Source organism: Vigna unguiculata, chromosome 2 (assembly GCF_037176805.1).
Source record: "Vigna unguiculata cultivar grain cowpea cultivar isolate G323 ecotype 2 chromosome 2, ASM3717680v1, whole genome shotgun sequence".
Taxonomy (NCBI): Eukaryota; Viridiplantae; Streptophyta; class Magnoliopsida; order Fabales; family Fabaceae; genus Vigna; species Vigna unguiculata.
In genome coordinates, this window is record NC_140793.1 from 27,060,019 (window position 1) to 27,081,632 (window position 21,614).

Genomic DNA, 21,614 nt, shown 5'->3' on the forward strand with positions numbered 1-21,614 from the left:
GTTTATGAATATCATTTTTTTAGGACCAAACCATTGAAGATATTGACAAGAAATAAAAGCCAAAACAGGTTACTCATGGATTCATTGATGTTGAGCCAGAACCTCTTGGCACAATTGTTAATCATGGGGGAATTGTGAATGCAAATTTGGGAAATGCAGTTGATATGCCTGAGACTCAAGTTAATGGACCAATTGAGGTAACTCCTCATGAACCAACTGAGGTAACTCCTACTGAACCACCTGTAGAGCCTTTTTTGAAAAGATTTGCTAGAGACACATTAACTAAAAGTGAGAAAGTTGAGCATCATATAAGGATGAAGACCCAAAAACTCTTTGTCTTAAGGTTTTGGGTTAAGAGTGGTGTCAATCCCTTATCTGTGGGTTGAACTCATGTCTCATTGGTGTTGTATCTTTCCTGTGATCCTCTCTCGAAAGATCCAACAGTAGTATCAAAGCCAAAGGTTTGTGTTAGTGACCGACTTAGACGAGTTCCTATATCGAAAGTCTTCCTAACAGAAGGTTAGACAAGTGTGTCCGGTTGAGATGAACGACAGTACAAGAAGGGGTTCTCGTGGTTTAGTTTGAGGGAGAAGTGCCAATGTGAAATGATTCACACTTGAGGGAGAGATTGTTGGAAATCTAATTGTGAGTCTAAGTCCCACGTTTGAGTAAAAATGAGAAAGTTGAACATCATATAAGGAATAAAATCCATAAACGCATTACCTTAAGATCTTGGGTTAAACATAGTCTTAATCTCTTATGTGTGGTATGAACTCATGTTTCATTGGTGTTGTATTTTCCCAATGATATTTTTTAAAAGACCCAACACAAATAAGTAAAAGATATCAATACATTTCGTTTATAAAATAAAGAGGTGAAAGAAGATATTCCTAACATAAGTAACAGGGCATGAAGAGAATAAGAATGAATGTAAATGTGTAGGTAGATGCAAAGTTTGCGTGTATTTTGAAGGTAGTTTTAGCGTTTGGGGTCCATGTGTCGTATAGTGAGGTTTGACATAGTGGCTAAACAGGAGAAGATGGTGGATGTATAGACAACACTAGAAAAGCACTGGACCAGTGACCCACAACCCTAACATACACACCACCCCAACATGTGAACATTGTCACTCACCATTCTCAATATTAACTTTCCCCAACCTTCACTCAACATTGCAAACACATGTGGGCCTCTTCCTCACACAACAATGACAAAACATTCTACCAACAAACTTTTATGCCACACGTCACCTCTCTCACCTGCATGCACTCTTCTAACTCCTCCCTCAATCGAGTCAAAATTCCTCAAGTATTGTTATCTTACGTTGTGTATTTACTCCACTTGGAGTTTTAGGTACCTATAAGACCCATCATTCTGCACCAATACGAGTCCAATAAAGGGCCACTGTTAAATCAAAAGAATTTTGGGCTTCAAAGTCCAAAGCCCACTATTAAAACAACTCTATGCCTTTGAATTTAAAATTATAATATTAGCGATTAATTTGGTGTTTACTAATAAAGAAGGTGATTACAGTATGATGATAAGGTAACACTACGAACAAGCCCATTCCTTCTTCTTGATGCACCCCCATTTTCTCTTCCTTCACTCCCATAAAATGTATTATCCTCTTAATAATAAATTATATTAAAAGCCCAAATCTCCGTATCCATATTTTTTTCTTGTATAAATTAATACTTTTAAATCTATAAAATCTTCTTTATAACTAGGAAAATAATTAATAAAATTTCAATGTTTTTCTTATCATTATTATTTTGATTAATATATCTTTTTTTTAAGCATTATAGTACAATTAATAGTATATGAGACCATCTCTAATATAAGAATCATGAAAAATAAGATCTTAATTTATTTATTTTAGTTCTTACCTTATTACACCACTTTGATAACTTCTATGCAATTTTTTTCGATCCAAAGTGTTTACAAAACTCACACTTAAATATATTTTTTTATTTATATTTTAAATTTTTTAAAATAAAAATTATTTTAATTATTATGTTTAAATGCTACCTTGATTAATACATATAGTTTAATTTCTAAATATTAAACACAATAAATTATATTTATATAAAAAATAAAATATATAATTATAAATTCAAACAATTCCTTTAATAATAAACACTTGAAAAATAACAAGTTTCTTATTACTAATAGAGATGGTTTCAAGAACAAATATCTATTTGTCAAGATATTCTAAGGAGAAAGTCTTGTAAGATCTCCTCCTTTAATTCATGAAGCTATATATAACTTCTTAAAAACGCTTACTCATTTGAACAGGAGATACTCTAACCAAAACAACTAAGCATATCATATAACTAAGATGGAATTCAACACTTTTTTTAAAAAAATAGTCATCACGAAACTACGTTAATCTAGATAAGGTGCCTAAGATCGAGATTATGGTTAGAATTGTAAAGCACTTACAGAATCGTTAATCATAAAATTGTATTAAGGATCGTAGATTTTATGTTATACAAAGTATATTATATATATACCTGAAACAAAAATTGAGCTATTGTTCTTGTTTGAGTTTAGTCTGCGATCCATGTTGAATTAGTCAGTGTAATGTTTTGACTAAATCGATTTATATACACACAACATGTGGACTATATTGATATTTTAGGAACTGAATCATTAAATTGTCGACTTATTACAAATGAAATAAATATGCAGAAACGTTAGTTGAGTTCATGTTTTGGATCTGCCCACTTCGTTATACGCAATTTTGCTGTGTCAGCCTGAAATTTTTAGCCAACAAAATACTTCTATTAAGATTAGATAATTCAAAGTGAGGAGCATAACACAGTTGAACAGACAAAAACAAAAACTAAGGTTGAAGAATAGCATAGAATGTTACCTCTTTGTCCCAGTCGCACCGAATGGTAATGATGCTCAATATTAATGTCTGAGTAGCTGTGCCACCAAAAATCATCCCAGCCCAGATTCCCTTTGTTCAATTTCATCACCAAATGGTGTAAGAATGTAGTTAATAATGCATGTGAAATGACTGCATAAATGTCTAAAAGAGGGTAACATTAAACATACCATAACTCCTAGGTCGAAGACCCACCCCATCAAAAATCCAAGAGGCACACCAATAATATAGTAGCAAGCCAAGTTTATGTATGCAACGTATGATTGCCAACCTGATCCTACAGCCACTCCTGTTCAAATCATCCAAAAAGGGGATAAATACAGATATAGCATTCTTCATTCATTCATCACAATTTTGCAGTCTCTAATGAAAGTTTTTTAACTCCCAATAGATAAGAGTATGTGATACCTGAGAGAACTGGCTGAACACTGTTGAGCAGAATTGTGAAGGCTAATAGAAGAGAAAGGTTGTTTACTTGGTCAAGAACAGGTTTGCTGTTAGAGAATATGTAGCCGAATTTATCATGCAATATCAAAATCAACATCCAGAAGAAGAGTCCTATAATAACAGATGTCACCACAGATACTGTAGTAGCAAACTTTGCTCCTTTTCCGTTCCCTGCTCCAAGTTCGTTTGCAACTCTCACTCTGCAGATTGCATGTTAAGTAACAAAATTACTATTTCTACACTTTTAGCTTCTGGTCACTATGGAAATTAAAAAAAATGGTTTTTTGGTTGTTGTTTGCTTCATCATTATATCTCACTCTTCCCCCTATCTTTCTCTTCCTTCCTTGTAAGTTTAAATGTTTTCTTTAAGTTAATTAAAATAAGTGTATAATTGATTATTCCTTATTTTCTATCCTCAGTTTTTCTTACATATGATAATGTTGTGGTTTATGATTCAAACTGTGTGCAACAGGATGGTCCAGCCTCCATATGGAGCAATCAGAAGACAGAAGACAGAAACAGAGATTGTCACTATTATCATCTGTTAGGACCGTGTCAAATATCTAACATTAAAAATTCTGAGAGTGAGAAAGAAAGAAAGAAGAAGAAAATAGATAAAAAAAACGTAAGGAATGTACTCGCAAGGAATCCACGTCAGATTACGTGTCAAAAGGCATCACTCATACTACGTGCTCTTCCTTCACTACATTCCAGAGACATCTAAATCTGTTGATGAGATTCCTCTTTAACTCCACGACAAAAGGTAAAACAGCCTCTGAATAATGCACAAGTTTGGCCACTACTTGTACCAGACTTTTTCCTGTGGCTACCATAGTTTTGTTTTTTCTTAATTATCTTTCATTCCTATTAATATTTGGTGGTAAATGGTGATTGAGGAGAAAAGCATCGCCATTTCATGTGTATTTGCATCACTTCACCATACAAAAGTCTACAAAAGTCACTATCACCACCGAAATTTAATCACAGGTTATGTTTTCTTGATAGATCGGGGTCATTGTTGATGCTTCTCTATGGTTCCTGAACGTAACCGCATTCTCCTCTCTCTCTCTCTCTCTCTATCTATCTATCTATATTTTTATCCATTACATATGTTTACTGTTTCTTCTGTGAGGTACACAACTAAAAACTAAAACAAAAAAACTAAATACTTTAAAATATCATGTTGAGATAATATATATTACCCTGTTGCAGCAAAGAATGCCAGAGGAATCATCATCTCCAAGGTATTGATGGTCATACTGCCAAAAACAGAGCACATAATTGGCATAAAGATATCAGAAAAAAAAAAAAAGTAACTTTGAATTGGAATAACTAAAAAGTGCAGTCAGTAAATATTTTTGGTGTTCATCATCAACTATTTTAAATAGCTTTCATAAATAAACATAGATTAACTCTTACTTTTCAAAAATCTTTAAATGAAATAAAAAACTAGAAGGCATTGGTAAACAATCTCTGCATTCTCCATTAAATTACCATATGGATAGAGCATCCACAGCGATCTCTGCATTCTCAAGGTTCCCCGTCATCACTATCAGAATTTTGTAATACCAATTCTCCAAGCTGCAGAAACAAAGTTCAAAAACCGCGCAAGTGAGAAACACAAACATTGACAAGAACAAAAGTTGAAACAGAGTGAGAGAGAGAGAGAGTACCAGAGCATGACTCCAGAAGCAGCAGAGAGTTTGACAAAATCCCAAAGCCCAGAGAAAGCCTCAACTGAAAACCCAGCCCAAGTGTGAGGGCACCCACCCCAAACACTGTACCCAAAGAGCCCCAACGTGAGCACCCACCAGGAGAAGTTAATGGTTGCAGCGGCGCCAATAACTCCGAACTCCAACTTGAACACGAACAACCAGCTCAGAAACACATGCACCAAGAGCGCCACCAGAGACACCCACGCAATAGGCGCAGTCTTCAGCTGGCACTGCAAGAACCTCTGCAGAGGAAACTGAAACGCAAACGCGAAGTGCACCGGTAGCATCCAAATCGACACCGTACCGGATAACTCCGCCAGCTCATCGGGCTGCCCCAACAGCTTCAACACCGGCGAGGCAAAGAGGTACAGAGGCAAAAGCAAGATACAGCAAATGAAAAGAACGATCCACGAACGCTGCATGTAAACGCCTAACATGTAGTACTTTTTCGCTCCAAACGCTTGCCCACATAGCGTTTCTAAGGCACTTGCCATACCCAACTAGTTAAATCACAAAAACAAATGCAAATTACTGTCTCAATCATCCTTCAACGTAATATTCATACTAGTTTACTTCGTTAGCAGCTTATGATCATGTTTTGTAATTTACTATACGTGTTAACGTAAATCTTTATTAATGAACAACATTGAAAACAGCTAAATAAGTTGTGTCTAATCAAGTTGAATTCGGTAACAACTTTCATGAAAGTTTAAGAAGTTGAAACTTGATAGTGATACATACCAAGAGGCCAAAGTCGAAGCCAACGACGACATTATTGGCAATGGAGATGGCGGCGAGTTCGAGGTCACCGAGACGGCCGGCGAAGGCTTGGGTGATGACTAACATGGAATAGGATGCAACACGGCTAAAAATTGAAGGGCCTACTATGTGCCAAAGCTTCTTCGACTCGATCCAAAACCTTGGTAACAGTTTTTGGTCTCGTTCATCTCTTTCATCTGTTAGAGAGTGATGTTCCAGCAGAGGAAGATTTTCATCTTCTAATGGTGAATCCTCCTTGCTTGGCATAGCTAGGTAGCAATATGTGTTGGTGGTAACTGTAAAGATTCTGGAGATTCTGAAAAGTGAAAAGCCGAAACTGAAAGGAAAATGAAGAACGAAAGGTAGAGGAGTAACGAGAGGTTCAAAAAGTTCGAGGTTTTAGAAGAGACCTTGTTTTTCTATCATATACTAATAGAAAGGAATATTCTTTGAGTTCTGCAATTAATGATTTTTAACGTATTTCATTATTATGTAATATTTGTTCAATACTATGAAATATATACTTTAAGAAAAAAATTTAATGCTCGCTGTTTTAAGAATAAATACCTTAAGAAAAAATTTAATATTAGCTATTGTTTCTTTATTAAATAATAGAAGATATAGAGATTTTTAAGTAAAAACATGAATGGTACAAGAAAATTTAATGGCATGGTTTGGTTTGGTTTTGCTTTATTATAATCTTCCGTTTATTAATCAATTTTGAAGATATAAAAAAGGAAAGGAAACTTGAGTTTTTAAAAGGAAAAATGATATTATAATAACTCAATTTTTGACAATTTTATCTTACAATCTTGTTGACATTCTTTAAGTGATTTTGAAATATAAAAAAATGAAAAAATGAGAAGGTATTCGAAGAAATCCATATTCTTTATTGATTTTTTTTTTTGTGTTGTAGTCTCTAAAGCATAAAAAATACACTATATTGTTACTCTAAAAATCTTTTTAAAATATTTTAAAGTTTCAAAACTAGTAACAATCAATGTATTTTAAGGGTGGATAATGATAATTTGACCCATTTTTAACCTACCACTCCAATTATGTATTTTGATTTTTTTTTAGTGGTGTGATGTGATAATCTAAGAGTGATTCAAGTGGTGGATTAAAAGTGGGTCAAAATATCATTATCTCTTGAAGGCACACCACAAAAACAACAAAGGAAACCAATTAGAAAATTCAAATTCCACATGAAATATATCAACTCATGTTGTAAAAAAAAGTTGCTAAAATTTAATTATTATAGTATCAATTTTCTTTTAAAAACTATATCTTAATACTATTATTAAAATAAATAATATTTTCTCAGAATTTACGGAATTCATATGAAAATTATTTTTTTCTGATTTCACGATATGTAATATATATAATAAAATATATATTAGTACCTTGGAGAGATGATTTACATGTGAAGGTAACATGAATAATATTTGACTTTATGTAGAGATTGTTAATTGTTTGAATTATGAGATGAATGTTTGCTAATGTGGTGAATATGTTCATGGTGTAATATGTATATATGTTTCTTGTAGACATTGGGTTAGCTAGACAGTACAAAATTGAAAGTGTTTGAGATAAAATTTGTATAATTTAAGTGAATAGATTTTAAATAAGATATGATGTATATTTTAGCAGTTTAAAGTTGGAATTTTCAATGCAGTCAACTTATTTGAAGTCTTTATTTTAGAATAAAATATTTCATGTTAGACACAAGAAATAAAAAAAAAAACTTGATTAATTAAATCTCTTGATATATTATTCAAAATTTTTAAATTATACGTTGGACAAACTAGCTCTTTAAATAAAAAAATTTAATTGTTTATGAGTCAACTCTAGAACGAAATTTAATTAATTAAAAATCCTAGAGTTTCGATATGTCAGAAATTTCTCATTGCAATATATACTGCATTTTAAGGTTATTTAATATAATTAAATAACAAAAAAAATTGTATTTAAAATTATTTTATTAAAGTAATCTTATTTAAAATGAATTACTTGGACTTAAATGAATAGAATAATTTATTTGAAGACCAATTAAAAAGAAAATATCCAATGTTTTATCCGAACGTAAGAATTTCAGATAATGTAAATTTTTTTATAAGAGGCTAAAAGTGGTGGAAAATGTGAAGTATAATAATTTTAAATTTAGTGAGATAAAATAATTTAAACTAAAGTTAAAATAATTTTTTAAAATGATTTAATATAAAAATAAATTTCGGGAATATAAACTATAATTAAAATATGTTTAAAATTAAAACAAAAGCGATTATGATTTCTAAATCTACTTTTGAGAATTTTCTAATTTTATAATAATGAAGGCAATGAGGGTTGGATAAACCGGGGACAGGTAGCAGAAGATCTAGAGAAAGAGTAAAAGAGAAACACGCAAGGATGGATGGTTGTAAAATTTATAATATAAATAGAGACAGTGATTTAGATTAGAATTAACCACTTGGCATTTAGGAAAAGTAATGCAGTACTAGAGAACAACATCGTTTGCTTTTAAAAATAAGAAACACCATATTAAATAAATAAGAAAAAAAAAAAACATGTTTCGACACTGTCATATTTACGTTAACCAATTTTATATTTAGATACATGAACCTCTTTCAGATTCATGTTTCAGGGATGATATGAACACCGGACATGAACCTGTTTTTTCTTCTTTTTACAGTGATGAAAAACTATTAGAATTTTCTATAATTAATGAGATTTTTCTGTGATATCTTAGGGAGTTGTATAAAATTTACAGAAAAATATATGACAAATTTACTTCTAAATTGTTTAAAACTTTTAATATGAAATTGGGGGAACAGAATGATGAAAGACTGATACCATACCATCATTTATCTTGTGGTGAAATGTGGCCACTAAAAGTCACACGTATGGAGTCACTGCTTACGTATCTTATTTTTTGAGCCTTTTAGATCCACCACAACATTTCTTTGCGAACGAAGACAAGCTTTACCATAAAAATAAAAGTAATTATAATAATAATTTTCATAAAATAAATTTTTCATAAGAGTTAAATATGTTTTTTATCATTTAACTTTAGTAAAAATTAGATTTAATCTCTTCTAAAAGTCTTCAATCAATTTAGTTTTTCATCTTTAGAAATACGTAAATTTGATCTTTTAAATCAATTCTTTTAAGTTTATTTCACATCCATGCATTTACATAGTTGATAGACTAAAATGGTTTAAGGTTTTCAAGATGGACTAATTTTAATTTTCACTCAAAGTTGAAGAACAAAAAATATATTTAACCATTTTCATAAGGAGAATGCTAACCAGTGCTCTCCTAATGCAACTAGTTAAGGATAATTAATTTGCATTGGTTTCTTCATCTTTACATTGAAAGTTGAAATAATTAAATATATTAATTAAGATAGTATAAATTCATATAACAAATTTTATATAGACAAAAAATACTCTTTTAAAGTTTTAGACAATAACAGACTAATGCAGAAGAATGACTTCAAAATTTTTAAAGTCTCTACTAAAACATTATATATAGTTATTTTTTTATAAATTTGTAGGTGTTTAACACAATTTTTTTTTGTGCTGGTTGTTCTATTAATTTAAACTTTCTTATGTTTAATTATATTTAATTGTTAACATTAAAACACATTGATTTTATTATTTTATTATTTTTTAATTTTTATTGATGAATATTAAATAAAATATGAAACACACATGTAGAACAATTATGAGCATTTTTATCTTTTAAATAAAATAAAATTATATTAATGATGATTAGGTCATATTTAATTTAATATTACACTTATTTATATACTTTTTATCATATTTGATGCATATTAATTACTTTAACCAACCATCTAAAGACACTGATTAACGAGACCTTTTTCATAATTATAATTTTTTATTTTTGTTTTTAAATACATTATTTTTGTTTTCATAATTACGGTAACTATTAACAAATTAGTTAATAATATTATAAAAAATAAAATTAGAATTATTTAAAAGAAAAAAAATCCTCACGGTATAGATTTATTGAGGAAAAGAATATTATTATAAACAGAACTCTTTTATATCCTTTTCATTCTAACAATTAGATCAAAACAAAATAACATGTTTATCTCTTTCCAATGAACAGAATGCTAAAGATATATGACACATCTTTATCGTAGTTTGAATTAACATCAATTGATAGTTATTTGTATGCGGATGAGTTCAGAATTCATTTTAGGTATGAAAAATGCATATCCGCCATGTGACAACTTTACTCTTTTTGTGAAAGTTCCCTCACAAAATAAAGGTATTTGTCATAAATAGAAAAAGCAAATAGAAGATGCGAGTATAATATAATTTCCATTAATTATTCCAATAATTTTCTTTAGTAGTTATGGAATATATGAATAATAAATATTAAAATTAATTATTTAATTTAGTTTTAACTCTATCATAAATTTGTATATGTTCTCAGTTATAGTGGGTTTTAAATAAAAGACAAACAATGAATTAATAATCTGATTAAAAATTAATGTTATTTTAAGTAAAAAGATTTAAGTGTATATACTTGTGATAAGCTCTTATTTATAATGTTAAGTACTCCAAATCATATAGATTAACTTAACTCTTTAAAAATAAATATATAAATTTAAAAAAAGCTTCCTGTTTAATTATTTAATTATAAGTCTATTTAGGTTATATAAATTTTGACATAGAAGCTTCTCCCTCTCTGTGGACTCTAATGTGGAATATTTAACATCAGGCTTAGGGTTAGGTTGATGTTCCAACCACATAGCTGCCAAACTCCAAATCCATGTTTGTTCCATGTTAGATCTAGATCATATCATTTCACTCCTACTATGACTCAAGAAAAAAAAAACTCGATAATAAACTATAAATTAAAAAATAAATTTAATAGGAACGAACAATATTTTAAATTTTTTACTATGATAAAAGTTATGATGTGCGCAGCATAATATGTCTAATTCATGTGATAATGATGGCAAAACGAGTCAATCTGGTCCGTTTTGGCCCGGCCCGTTTGTGACCTACCAAAAATGGGTCGGATCTAACCCGTTTTGTTTAAGGGTAGGCTGGTCTGCCTTTTTTATTTTAATTTTTTATAAAATTTTAAATTTTTTTAAAAAATTTGTTTATAAATCTTTTATATATATATATATATATATATATATATATATATTTATATAATATAAAAAAATATTACTTTTTGATTATTTTTAATTGTAAACATAAAAAAATTTAAAAAAATGGGTTGGTGGGTCAATGCAGGCTGGAAATTCCAATTCAGTCGCTTTTTTTTGGCGGGCTGGCAAGTCGGTCTGATAGGCCTAACCCGCTATGACATCCCTATGTGATAATGAGAAACAATGTAAAAGGTTGTTTGACGATTTTTTTTATTCAATATAGGCAATTAAAAAGATCACGTATTTTAACAAGTCTATATTCGATGTGAATTTTACCGTTTTAGGTAGGAATCTTGTTCTTAGTATGTTTTAGGGAGCTTCAACTTCTAAGCATTTTTTCAATAGTCCAAATTTTTAAAAAATATCCAAAATAGTCATTTAACTTTGATTGGTGGGTAGTTAAAAAAATTGGTATAATTACTAATTTGGTAACCCAACTTTTTCATTAAGTTCAATTTAGTACCCAAACTTTTAGTTTGTTCAATTTAGTACCCCAATTTTTTAAAGAAATTCAATTTGGTCATCTCCGTTAAGTTGGAGTTAACACCGTGTCCGTACAGGACACGTGTCAAGCTATGAAATTTTTTATTTTTTATTTTTAAATAATTTTATTTTCAAAAAAATTATTATTTTTTCAATAATTATACTCTCTTTATACCAAAAAATTAATTACCCTCTTTCTTTCTTTGCCTCAATTCTCTTTTTTTTTAATTTATTTAAATTTGTTTATGATTTATTCTTAATTTCTTTTTAATTTATTTTTAAATTAAAAATAATTAAACAAATAAATTATAAATAAAATAAAATTATATCTCAATTAAAAACATAATATAAAATTAAATACAAAACAAATTTATCACTAGATTACGAAATCCAATTAAGAAATTATCAAATTTTATAATTTAATTGAATAACGCAAAAAAAAAATTCAATTTCTAAATCTAATTTAAATAACTATAAACTTTGATATATATATATATATATATATATATATATATATATATATATATATATATATATATATATATATATATATATATATATATATATATATATATATATATATATATATATATATATATATATATATAAAAGTTTGTAGTTATTTAAATTAGATTTAGAAATTGAAAAAAACTTTTGCGTTATTTAATTAAATTTTAAAATTTGATAATTTCTTAATTGGATTTCGTAATCTAGTGATAAATTTGTTTTGTATTTAATTTTATATTATGTTTTTAATTGAGATATAATTTTATTTTATTTATAATTTATTTGTTTAATTATTTTTAATTTAAAAATAAATTAAAAACAGATTAAGAATAAATCATAAACAAATTTAAAAAATTTAAATAAAATTTAAATAAATTAAGAAAAAAGAAAATTGAGGAAAAGAAAGAAAGAGGGTAATTAATTTTTTTGGTATAAAGAGGGTATAATTATTGAAAAAAAAATTATTTTTATGAAAAAAAAAATATTTAAAAATAAAAAATAAAAAATTTCATAGTTTGACACGTGTGCTGTACGGACACGGTGTTAACTCCAACTTAACGGAGATAACCAAATTGAATTTCTTTAGAAAATTGGGTACTAAATTGAACAAACTAAAAGTTTGGGTACTAAATTGAACTTAATGAAAAAGTTGGGATACCAAATCAGTAATTATACCAATTTTCTTTAACTACCCACCAATCAAAGTTAAATGGCTATTTTGGATATTTTTTAAAAATTTGGGCTATTAAAAAAATGCTTAGAAGTTGAAGCTCCCTAAAACATACGTAAGAACAAGATTCCTACCTAAAATGGTAAAATTCACATCGAATATAGACTTGTTAAAATACGTGATCTTTTTAATTGCCTATATTGAATAAAAAAAATCATCAAACAACTTTTTACATTGTTTCTCATTATCACGTAGGGATGTCATAGCGGATCAGGCCTATCAGACCGGCTTGCCAGCCCGCCAAAAAAAGGCGGACCGAATTGGAATTTTCAACTTGCCAATCCGTTGTAATCCAGTCCGCCTAACCTGTCAATTTAGTGGATCAAAATGGGCCAGCCTGTCTTGGCCCATCAACCCATTTTTTAAAATTTTTTTATGTTTAAAATTAAAAATAATTAAAAAATAATGCTTTTTATATTATATAAATAAATTATTATATATATATATATATATATTCAAAAATTTGTTAACTATTTTAACCAAATTTTAAAATTTAATAATTATTTAAATTAAATTTCAAAATCTGATAATTTTTTTAATCGGATTTCGAAATATGATAATTTATTTAACCGAATTTTAAAATTTGACAATATTTTTAATCGTATTTAGAATTGATAATTTTGTTAATCAAATTTCAAAATTCGTTTTGTATTTCATTTTACATATTTTTATGTTTTAATTAATATACTTTTTACCTTAATTTTATTTATAATTTAGTTGTTTAATTATTCTTAATTAAAAATAGTTAAAAGCAAATTAAGAACAAATCATAAACGAATTAAAAAAACAACTTAAAAACAAATTAATAATAAATTATAAATAAATTAAAACAAATTAGAAACAAAATTTAAAAAAAAAAAAAGTTAAAACGAGAGAATTGAAGAGAAGAAAAAGAGAGGGTAATTAATTTTTTTTACCTACTAGCACTCAAAGTTAAAAGGTCTGAGAAATTTTTTAAAATTTGAGGATTCTGAAGAATATTTTGAAGTGCCCTCTGTTTTATTTCATTTAGGGCCGGCCCTTTGGAACTGATTCAGATTTCATTCTATTTTCCTATGAGCCAGTTTCTTTCGGGTACCTCCATAACTTTTTTTCTTCCAATTTTTTATTTTTATTTTGTATTTTTTATTGTTTCATCTGAAAGTAATTATTTTGACTTTTAAATTGAGTAATTGGAAATCTTTTTAGATTATAAAATTTAAAAAGTAAAAAATCATTTTTAAATTACATAATTTAAAAGTCATTTAATTCTGAAAAAACAACTTTTGAAAAGATTTTGAAAATGATTTGGCTGGATTATTGTAAAATTTGGAAGTTATTTTTTTTTCAGATTATAAATTCGAAAGTTATTTCTAGCTTTCAGACCGCAGAATCTAAAAGTTAAAAAATGACTTCAAACACGAGCAAAATAGGAAAGCAAATTTATGGAGGTGCATGAAGAATGCCATGGCGGTGCAGGAAGAACCTACGTTCCTCTGGTTTTATTAATATTTTGAAGCCCAACTCAAGGTTTGTATTTTTGACAGCTACTAGGCATAGTTGGGCTCAATTATTCCCACATAATTTTTGCTTTTTTGTCTCATAATTTGTCCGTTATTTTTCCAAATTATTCTTGAGATAATCATGTTTCTAATATACAACATGCAAAAACTTATTTTGTTGTCTTTAAGAGATGTCTTCTCCAAATTTAAGAAAAAAAAAACTCATTTTGATTATGCAAAGTGAATTATGGGACAATAGAAACACGTTTCTGTAATAAACCATACAAACGATAATATACTTTTTCTAATGCGTTAAAAACATGACGAAAAGAGAAAATAGAAGCGAAGATAAAATGATATTTTTTTTAATATGGACAAAAGAAACACAATATGTTGGAATTAACCCAAAGATTCTAGTGGTCACAAAAGGCTTATAAATTATTATGACTATATGTACTATTATATAAAAGACTTTTTAATGTTAGGTTGTCAATATTTTTTTTCAACATCTCATTTAATAGCTTTTAAACTACTAAATAAAGCATTATACAGTGATAACACAAAGCAGATAGCATGGAAAGTTAATATAAAGTCTTATATAATTATCCAAAACTGAGTAATAACAACTACGTGTACAAGCCTATTAGGAGGAGAGTTAGATATGTTCTAACTATGAACTACAGAACAAATCTATCTATAAGCATAGCCAAGTACTACTACTCAGCCCTACTACTAACCCCACGTGAAGTCTCCTCACCTGCAGCTTCCTCTGCTCACACATTTAAGTGATCATTGCAAATAATAAACCAAAAGAGCAAGCAAACACAAAGCACACAGGGTAAGCTAATGATAATTAAAGAAAAGTTCAATTAGAGCAAAATCAGAATAATAATTTCTTATCACAAACTCATATAGAAAACATTTCAATACACGACAACAATTGACTCTAGATTCAATTATCCGGATATATGCAAATGATATCGGATCTCTTGGCGGCTTGCATTGGTGTGTGATTCCCAAACTCTATAGAGTTTTGCTTCAAGCGGTTATCACCCAATCATCACACCAGGTAAGTCTCTTTCGCATCTAGGGCTTGATCGAGTCCAGTGACTAAGACCTCCTGCTACTCCTCACGACATAACTCCTTACGCTCTCTCATGAGCTTTAATGATTATTAGAGTGTCAGGATACCAACCAAAATTGAGTCCTTATGTCCTTGCATACACTACCTTATCAACGCTTAGAATTTCTCGATGAAACTCTTCCATAATTCACACAAAACAGGCTTACATCCACTGATTTCATACATGGCATATTGATAAAGTCATAGAATCCATTTTTAATCATCCAATGCATTCAAACATATCAAAACAACAATCACATCAAACAGGACAATCCAACGTTGAGTGTCAAGTTCCAACGCTAAGCGTCATTTGCCTCGCAATTTTTATCGCTTAGCGTAAAAGTCACTGCTTAGCGTCTGCATTTAAATAGCAAGATTATTACTTACTTAATGCAAGATTCTGATCGGCCAGACTCGAAGATCTCACCACAGTGATCACTCTGGCGGCCTCTGATCTTCAAAAGGATGAGGATACAGAGAGAGGTTTTAGAGAGAAGTTAGAGAGAATTTAGAGAACATTTTTATTAGAGAGATAGTGTTTTCTAAATAAATAAATAAATCCTTTTATGACATTTCTATTTATATATAAACAATTTATTTATTAAAATAATACTATGATCTCATTATTTTAAACACAGTAAGTATGATTTTCTAGATTATCACATTCTCCCAAACATTAAAAAAAATTTGACCTGAAAAATTGACTTATTAGAGAACAGGTGTGGATATGATTTCTTCACATCTTCAAATTTCTAGGTAGAGTCACCTGTTCTCCTATTCCACACGACCTTGACTAAACTGATGGTTCTTGCCTTAATTTGTTTCTTCCCTTAACCGTAAGTATGATTTCATTATTTTAAATACAATAAGTATGATTTTCTAGATTATCACATTCTCCCAAACATAAAAAAAAATTTGACCTGAAAAATTGACTTACCAGAGAACAGGTGTGGATATGATTTCCTCACATCTTCAAATTTCCAGGTAGAGTCACCTGTTCTCCTATTTCACACGACCTTGACTAAACTGATGGTTCTTGCCTTAATTTGTTTCTTCCCTTAACTTTTTGCTTCTCGTCTCTTCTAATTTCCTTGATAGAAGCTTACACTGTACAAAATTATCCGGTAAAATCTCTTCCATGTCACTTTCATTTACGCTTTTGTTGCTTCTGGTTGTTTCCCCTTCAGTCTTTTCTTTCATTTTCTTTAATCATAGTTGGTAAACAGGTACCACCTATTTAAAAAAAATAAATCACCCTCTTAGAAAATTATTAGAGCATATAGTTGGTCTATAAATAGACTCACACAGTATAAAAGAGGTTGAAAAAATTAGAGAAGGAGATTGATAAAAAAGCTATAGTAAAAATTGAGACAATAGAAAGAAGGAGGATCAAGTCCAAATAAAATTTAAATCAAAATACTTTGACAACTTAAATAAAAATTAATTATTTTTAATTAAATTTATTAAAGAAAAAGTGAAAGTTATTTAATTAAAAGCAAATTAAAACTTTTCTAAAAGGATATTCAAGGATGTGTAAACTTTAGAAAAGAAATCCAAGACTAACCCAAGATGTTTTCAAATTTTTTGGAGTTAAAATAAATTATAATGACTTTAAGTGTAACTAAAATTCAAAAATAAATATAATCAAATGATATTAAAATAGTGAAATTTAATTATAATTTAACATCACTAATTCGACTTGGTAGATTGAAGTTAACCTTCTACTTGTATTGTAAATTGCTATTATTTGTAATCAATATAAATTTTTCATCTCAACCCTTATGTTGTAAATATCCTAATTTCACGTCGAAAACATTGAGTGTGTGAGGTTCGATGTAAGATCCAATAACAGATAGCATAATAAGCCCAAATGTTGATTATAATAGATTATGAATAACTTTGATACTATGTTAAGCTCTGACACTGTATTAAAATTGTGAAACTTATGTCTAATTCAATCTCACTAAGCTAATTCAGTAAGTTTACGTTAAGTTCATCATAATATTGAGTACCTTAACATGGTATTAAGACCAATTTATTCAATTTGAGTTAAACTTATACTTCACTAAATAATATGATATTCAAGTCATTTGAAAACTTTCATTATCAAAATTTGAACTTTCATATATTTTTTAGTCTTATTAATTTTTATAATCGATTTGTTCCATGTGAGAAAATGTATGGAAGATTTCACATTAACCATATATAAAACCAAATTATAATATAAATGAAAATAAATCTCCATTGAGTTAGTTTATTATACATAAATTTTACCATCCAATAAAAGAAATAAGAATCATGCGTACTTACTAACAAAATCACCAGATTATGCTATTGGTCTAAGGGAATTAGATTCAAACATTTTAGTTTGAAGTCTTTAAATGAAATGAAATGAAAAATATGTTTTTGAGAAAAGAAGACCACATTCAAGATATTTAACTAAGCTCCGTGACGTGACAAATATTAGTTATGGACAAAAAAATATAGATATTCCATAATAATAACGTAACGAAAAAGAACGCTCTTTTTATTGCGTAGTACAAAGGAATATTTAAAGAAGCCGTAATATAGTTAACATATTATATAAACGACACCTTAAACTTTGGTCGTTATTGTTTTGAAACTATTCCTTTTGTTTTAAATTTTTCTTTGTTTTGAGTATAGTGGGAAGTATTAGTCCTATTAGCATTTCTTTTATTATTCGAATAAAACGGTTAAAAATAGGGAAAAGAAAGCAGAGAATACGAAAACATCTCAGTTACTTTTCTTTTCAACAACATTTTCCTAAACTGAATTGATTTAAAATGATAAATTAATTAGAGAATACCACAAAATATTCTAAGAAAGTAAATTTAAAAAATTTGAAAAAAAAATAAAAAGGTCTCATGATAATTTACACAGGAACTTAATATATGAGAAACACGTGTATCTAATCCAGTAGTGAAGTGAGTGAGGGGTTCGCAGTTTAACCAATGGCTAACCAGATCCACCTTGCTTGCAATAATACAAATTCTTGTTGGAGGCATCTATCTCCAACTACGTGCTTCCCACTTTCGCATAATAAATAAATATAATACCATTATTATATTTAGGAAAATTGTCGTATAACATGTCAATTTCCTACGGAATTCATAGCCTATTAAACAAATCTCCACAACATTGAAAGGAAAAGACGAGGAAACCCACGTTCTTTAGAAAACAACCCAGAAGCTTCTTTCGTCATCAATACTGTCACATGGAAAAGATGATGCCATTCTAATTTTAAGGAAAAAAAATGTTTTTTTAATACAAAAGTAGGTAAACACTGTCCTTTTAATCTAGGAGAGTGCATGTTTAAGACAGCACACAATGAAATATACAAATTGTAAACAAGAGTGGACATATTTCGATTTGGGGTTAATTAATTAGCTTTTTATGAAAAAGTCTAATTAGCAAAAGTAGAATGATTATCATGAAAAAGTTAATTCCCGTGATGAATATAAGTAAATGTTTTATTTTTTTAAAGATAGTTTGTTAACATTTAAAAGTTTAAATCACAAAACATGAACTTTTTTTTAAAAATAAGTTGATATTATTACATATTATGATTTGTATAACATAATCGCAAATAACTTTACTAAAGGTTCTGCATTCATAAACTTTAACTTTACTATTTAAATGTGAGTAGAAAAAACGTAAAGAAAGAATGAGAGGACAAAATTAGTTTCCTCTTGGATCTGTGGTCAGAATGAAAAAGCAAAAAAAGATCTTTTCATATTCACCTTTAAAGTTTTCGATTTAAAAATGCTGGTTGTTACGTGCCACGGTATATATGGTCCAATTAAAGCACTAATTTGAAAAGAAGGGAAGTGGAGAATAATGTGAAAAAGTTGGAATAATTACGCATATATTCCACAATGAGATAGATCTATGGATGGCAAGAAGCCAAAGCAAACAACTTTGCAACTGAAGGAGCTTCTAGCTCTAACCATGGGGAACAAGAGGAGTTTTCACATTAACAACGTTAACAACATTAACAAAGAACACGAATCTAAGTAAAAAGAATGCCAAACTGTTTTATTCTTTCAATTATTAGATGTACAATGAAATCATCAAGGTCATCTACATACACGTGTGAACACCAAAACAATGAATCACAAAATAATCATCATAATCATGAATACCATCGTCATCATCATCATCATCAACAGCCAACCCTCCCAGATATCGAATCAACAAACACATCAACGACGAACAAAGCTAGAGAAAACACATAAAACCCGGAAAAGAGAAAGAGAAAAAGAAAACGCTACTCAACAAGACCAGAGGATAAAATAAATGAAATAGATCCCGTCCGTCCGTCGGTGAAAAACAAGATCAAGGGCCGAAGAGCCTCCACGTGGACGAATCCCGACCGTCAGGTCTGTTTTCAAGCCAAGAGCATGGCGACCAAGGTTCCCGCGATAGCAGAGCCAGCAACGAAGGACTTGGAAACGGAGAATGCGGCGTTGGGTGGTGGGGGTGAATCGCTGCCACCTGAGGGTGGAGATGCGGGGGCGTCGCTGGATGGTGGTGCTGGTGGAGAGTCAGAAGGATTAGAAGACGGACCGGGAGCTCCAGCAGGTGGAGTAGTAGAAGCTGGGGCAGGAGCGGGGACAGGTGCTGGTGGTGGAGTTGCTGGTGTGGGTGCGGGTGTAGGTGTTGCTGCAGATGGTGGTGGAGTTGCTGGTGTGGTGGGTGTAGGAGCCGGTGCCGATGCGGGTGGTGGCGGTGGGGTGGTTGTGGGAGGCTGTGTAGGTGCACCACCTGGCGCTTGTGCTATGCATGAAGTAGCCAGAAGCCCCAACACGAGAAACAGTTGTACTGCAACAGAACCCATGTTCTGAGTAGAGAGAACAGAAACAGAAAAACTGAAACTTGCGTGTTAGAGAGAGAGAGAGGGTTGAGCAGTGGAAGATGATAAGGGAACAGAATATATAAAAAGAGGGCTCGAGAGGCGTTAAAGGACAGTGGCGATTAATGCATCAATAATGCTTAAAGATTCCTCCAACTCCAATGTCTTAATTTAATTTCCTTCTATATGCGCGCACACAATTTTTTATCTAATTAATTTTCCAACCTTACTCTGTATATTTATATATGTTGTGATGTGCATGCCCTCCTTCTTTGCTGGCTCCCCATTCGTCATTTTCCCATAATACCGTGGACTAAGTCAGGGCGGTGTGATGTGAGTAATAATAATGAGTCAACACTTAACACTCCATTTCCACTTTTCTATTTTTTATTTTTTATTTTAAATTTTATCTTGATTTGAACTTTCTTCGGTGTCTGGTACAATTTTTGTTATGTTTGTGTAAATGTGGAAAATATTAGCTGGCAGATGTGGATGTTGTGGCCAATCGGGGATTTTACACTGCGCACTATGATTTTTCTGAATGTGTGTTCCTTGTTTGCCTTTTTGTCCATTGTGCTTCCTCAATATTACCCTCTCACCCTTTGCGTCAGGACACGTGTCAGTTCTGTGGGTCAGTGAGCAGTCACTGTCTCGGCCACCTCTCAGTACGGCGGTTTTTCCACCCATTTTCCTACTCTCGTCGCTTCCGCGTTAAACTTTTTTCCACTGGAACAGAAAATAATAAAATTTTAAAAAAACTACATACATTTTTTAAAAATTGGAACTTCAGAAAAAAAAAGTGTACTTTGAAAATAATCAGAAATGAAACAGGAAACAATCCAATCTGTAAAAACTATTTTCTATTTTTTATTATTCTTTACTTTTTCTTTCTTCAGAAAGACCATAGCTTTTCAACAACCCATAAAGTCGTTCTACGAGATTACTAGGGTGCCCTTATCTTTTGACCGTTGATCTAGACCTCACACGTGTGTCCTTCATAGTCCGTTGGTTGATGGGTTCCGTCTTGTAGTAAAACGCGGGGTGCTTTACCCGCGTTGATGCCACTCGTGTCTTGTCCTGTGTCCTGTGACAACTTTTTTTTTTTTTTTTTGTTAATTATTACTAATAAAGAATCATAGAATCTAATCTAAAAAAATGAAAAGTAGTAATTATTCTTACGCGAACTGCATACCCTCCACCAGATGAAAAGGTGCCCTTATTTTTGTTTTGACCCTTTCTCCGTTGGAACATAATTTATTCGGTAATTTTGCATTACATGATTGAGAAAGCAGATACATCACCCTTTCATTATCGGTAATGTTTTAGATAGAATACGTAGTTGATAATGGGGTAGATGGAAACAAAGAATAATATTAGGTAACCGTTGCAAATGGAAAACAACTACTCAACTC

General features: G+C 30.1%; 2 protein-coding genes across 2 annotated transcripts; both read right to left on the minus strand.

Moving 5' to 3' along the window:
• Positions 1-2,601: 2,601 nt before the first annotated feature.
• Positions 2,602-6,211, minus strand: LOC114167545 (MATE efflux family protein). Its single transcript, XM_028052651.2, has 8 exons — positions 5,797-6,211; positions 5,014-5,555; positions 4,835-4,921; positions 4,543-4,599; positions 3,302-3,540; positions 3,064-3,182; positions 2,876-2,965; positions 2,602-2,756 (listed from the first exon to the last, which is right to left on the minus strand). The coding sequence occupies exons 1-8, from the start codon at positions 6,079-6,081 to the stop codon at positions 2,697-2,699; spliced, it is 1,479 nt and encodes a 492-aa protein (XP_027908452.1). The 5' UTR covers positions 6,082-6,211; the 3' UTR covers positions 2,602-2,696.
• A 13,149-nt stretch (positions 6,212-19,360) lies between these two features.
• LOC146888483 (uncharacterized) lies at positions 19,361-20,406 on the minus strand. The gene has a single exon (XM_085669942.1). It carries the CDS (start codon positions 20,185-20,187, stop codon positions 19,738-19,740), a length of 450 nt encoding a protein of 149 aa, XP_085526068.1. The 5' UTR covers positions 20,188-20,406; the 3' UTR covers positions 19,361-19,737.
• Between the last annotated feature and the right edge of the window lie 1,208 nt (positions 20,407-21,614).

What these genes read in the sequence shown, in the direction of transcription:
- LOC146888483 (XM_085669942.1), bottom strand. Translation starts at nt 20,187, where the DNA reads ATGGGTTCTGTTGCAGTACAACTGTTTCTCGTGTTGGGGCTTCTGGCT.
- LOC114167545 (XM_028052651.2), bottom strand. Translation starts at nt 6,081, where the DNA reads ATGCCAAGCAAGGAGGATTCACCATTAGAAGATGAAAATCTTCCTCTG. An exon ending in GCTTCTGGAGTCATGCTCTG is followed by an intron (nt 4,922 to 5,013) that starts GTACTCTCTCTC and finishes TTGTTTCTGCAG; the next exon opens with CTTGGAGAATTGGTATTACA. An exon ending in TGTTCAGCCAGTTCTCTCAG is followed by an intron (nt 3,183 to 3,301) that starts GTATCACATACT and finishes TGATTTGAACAG; the next exon opens with GAGTGGCTGTAGGATCAGGT.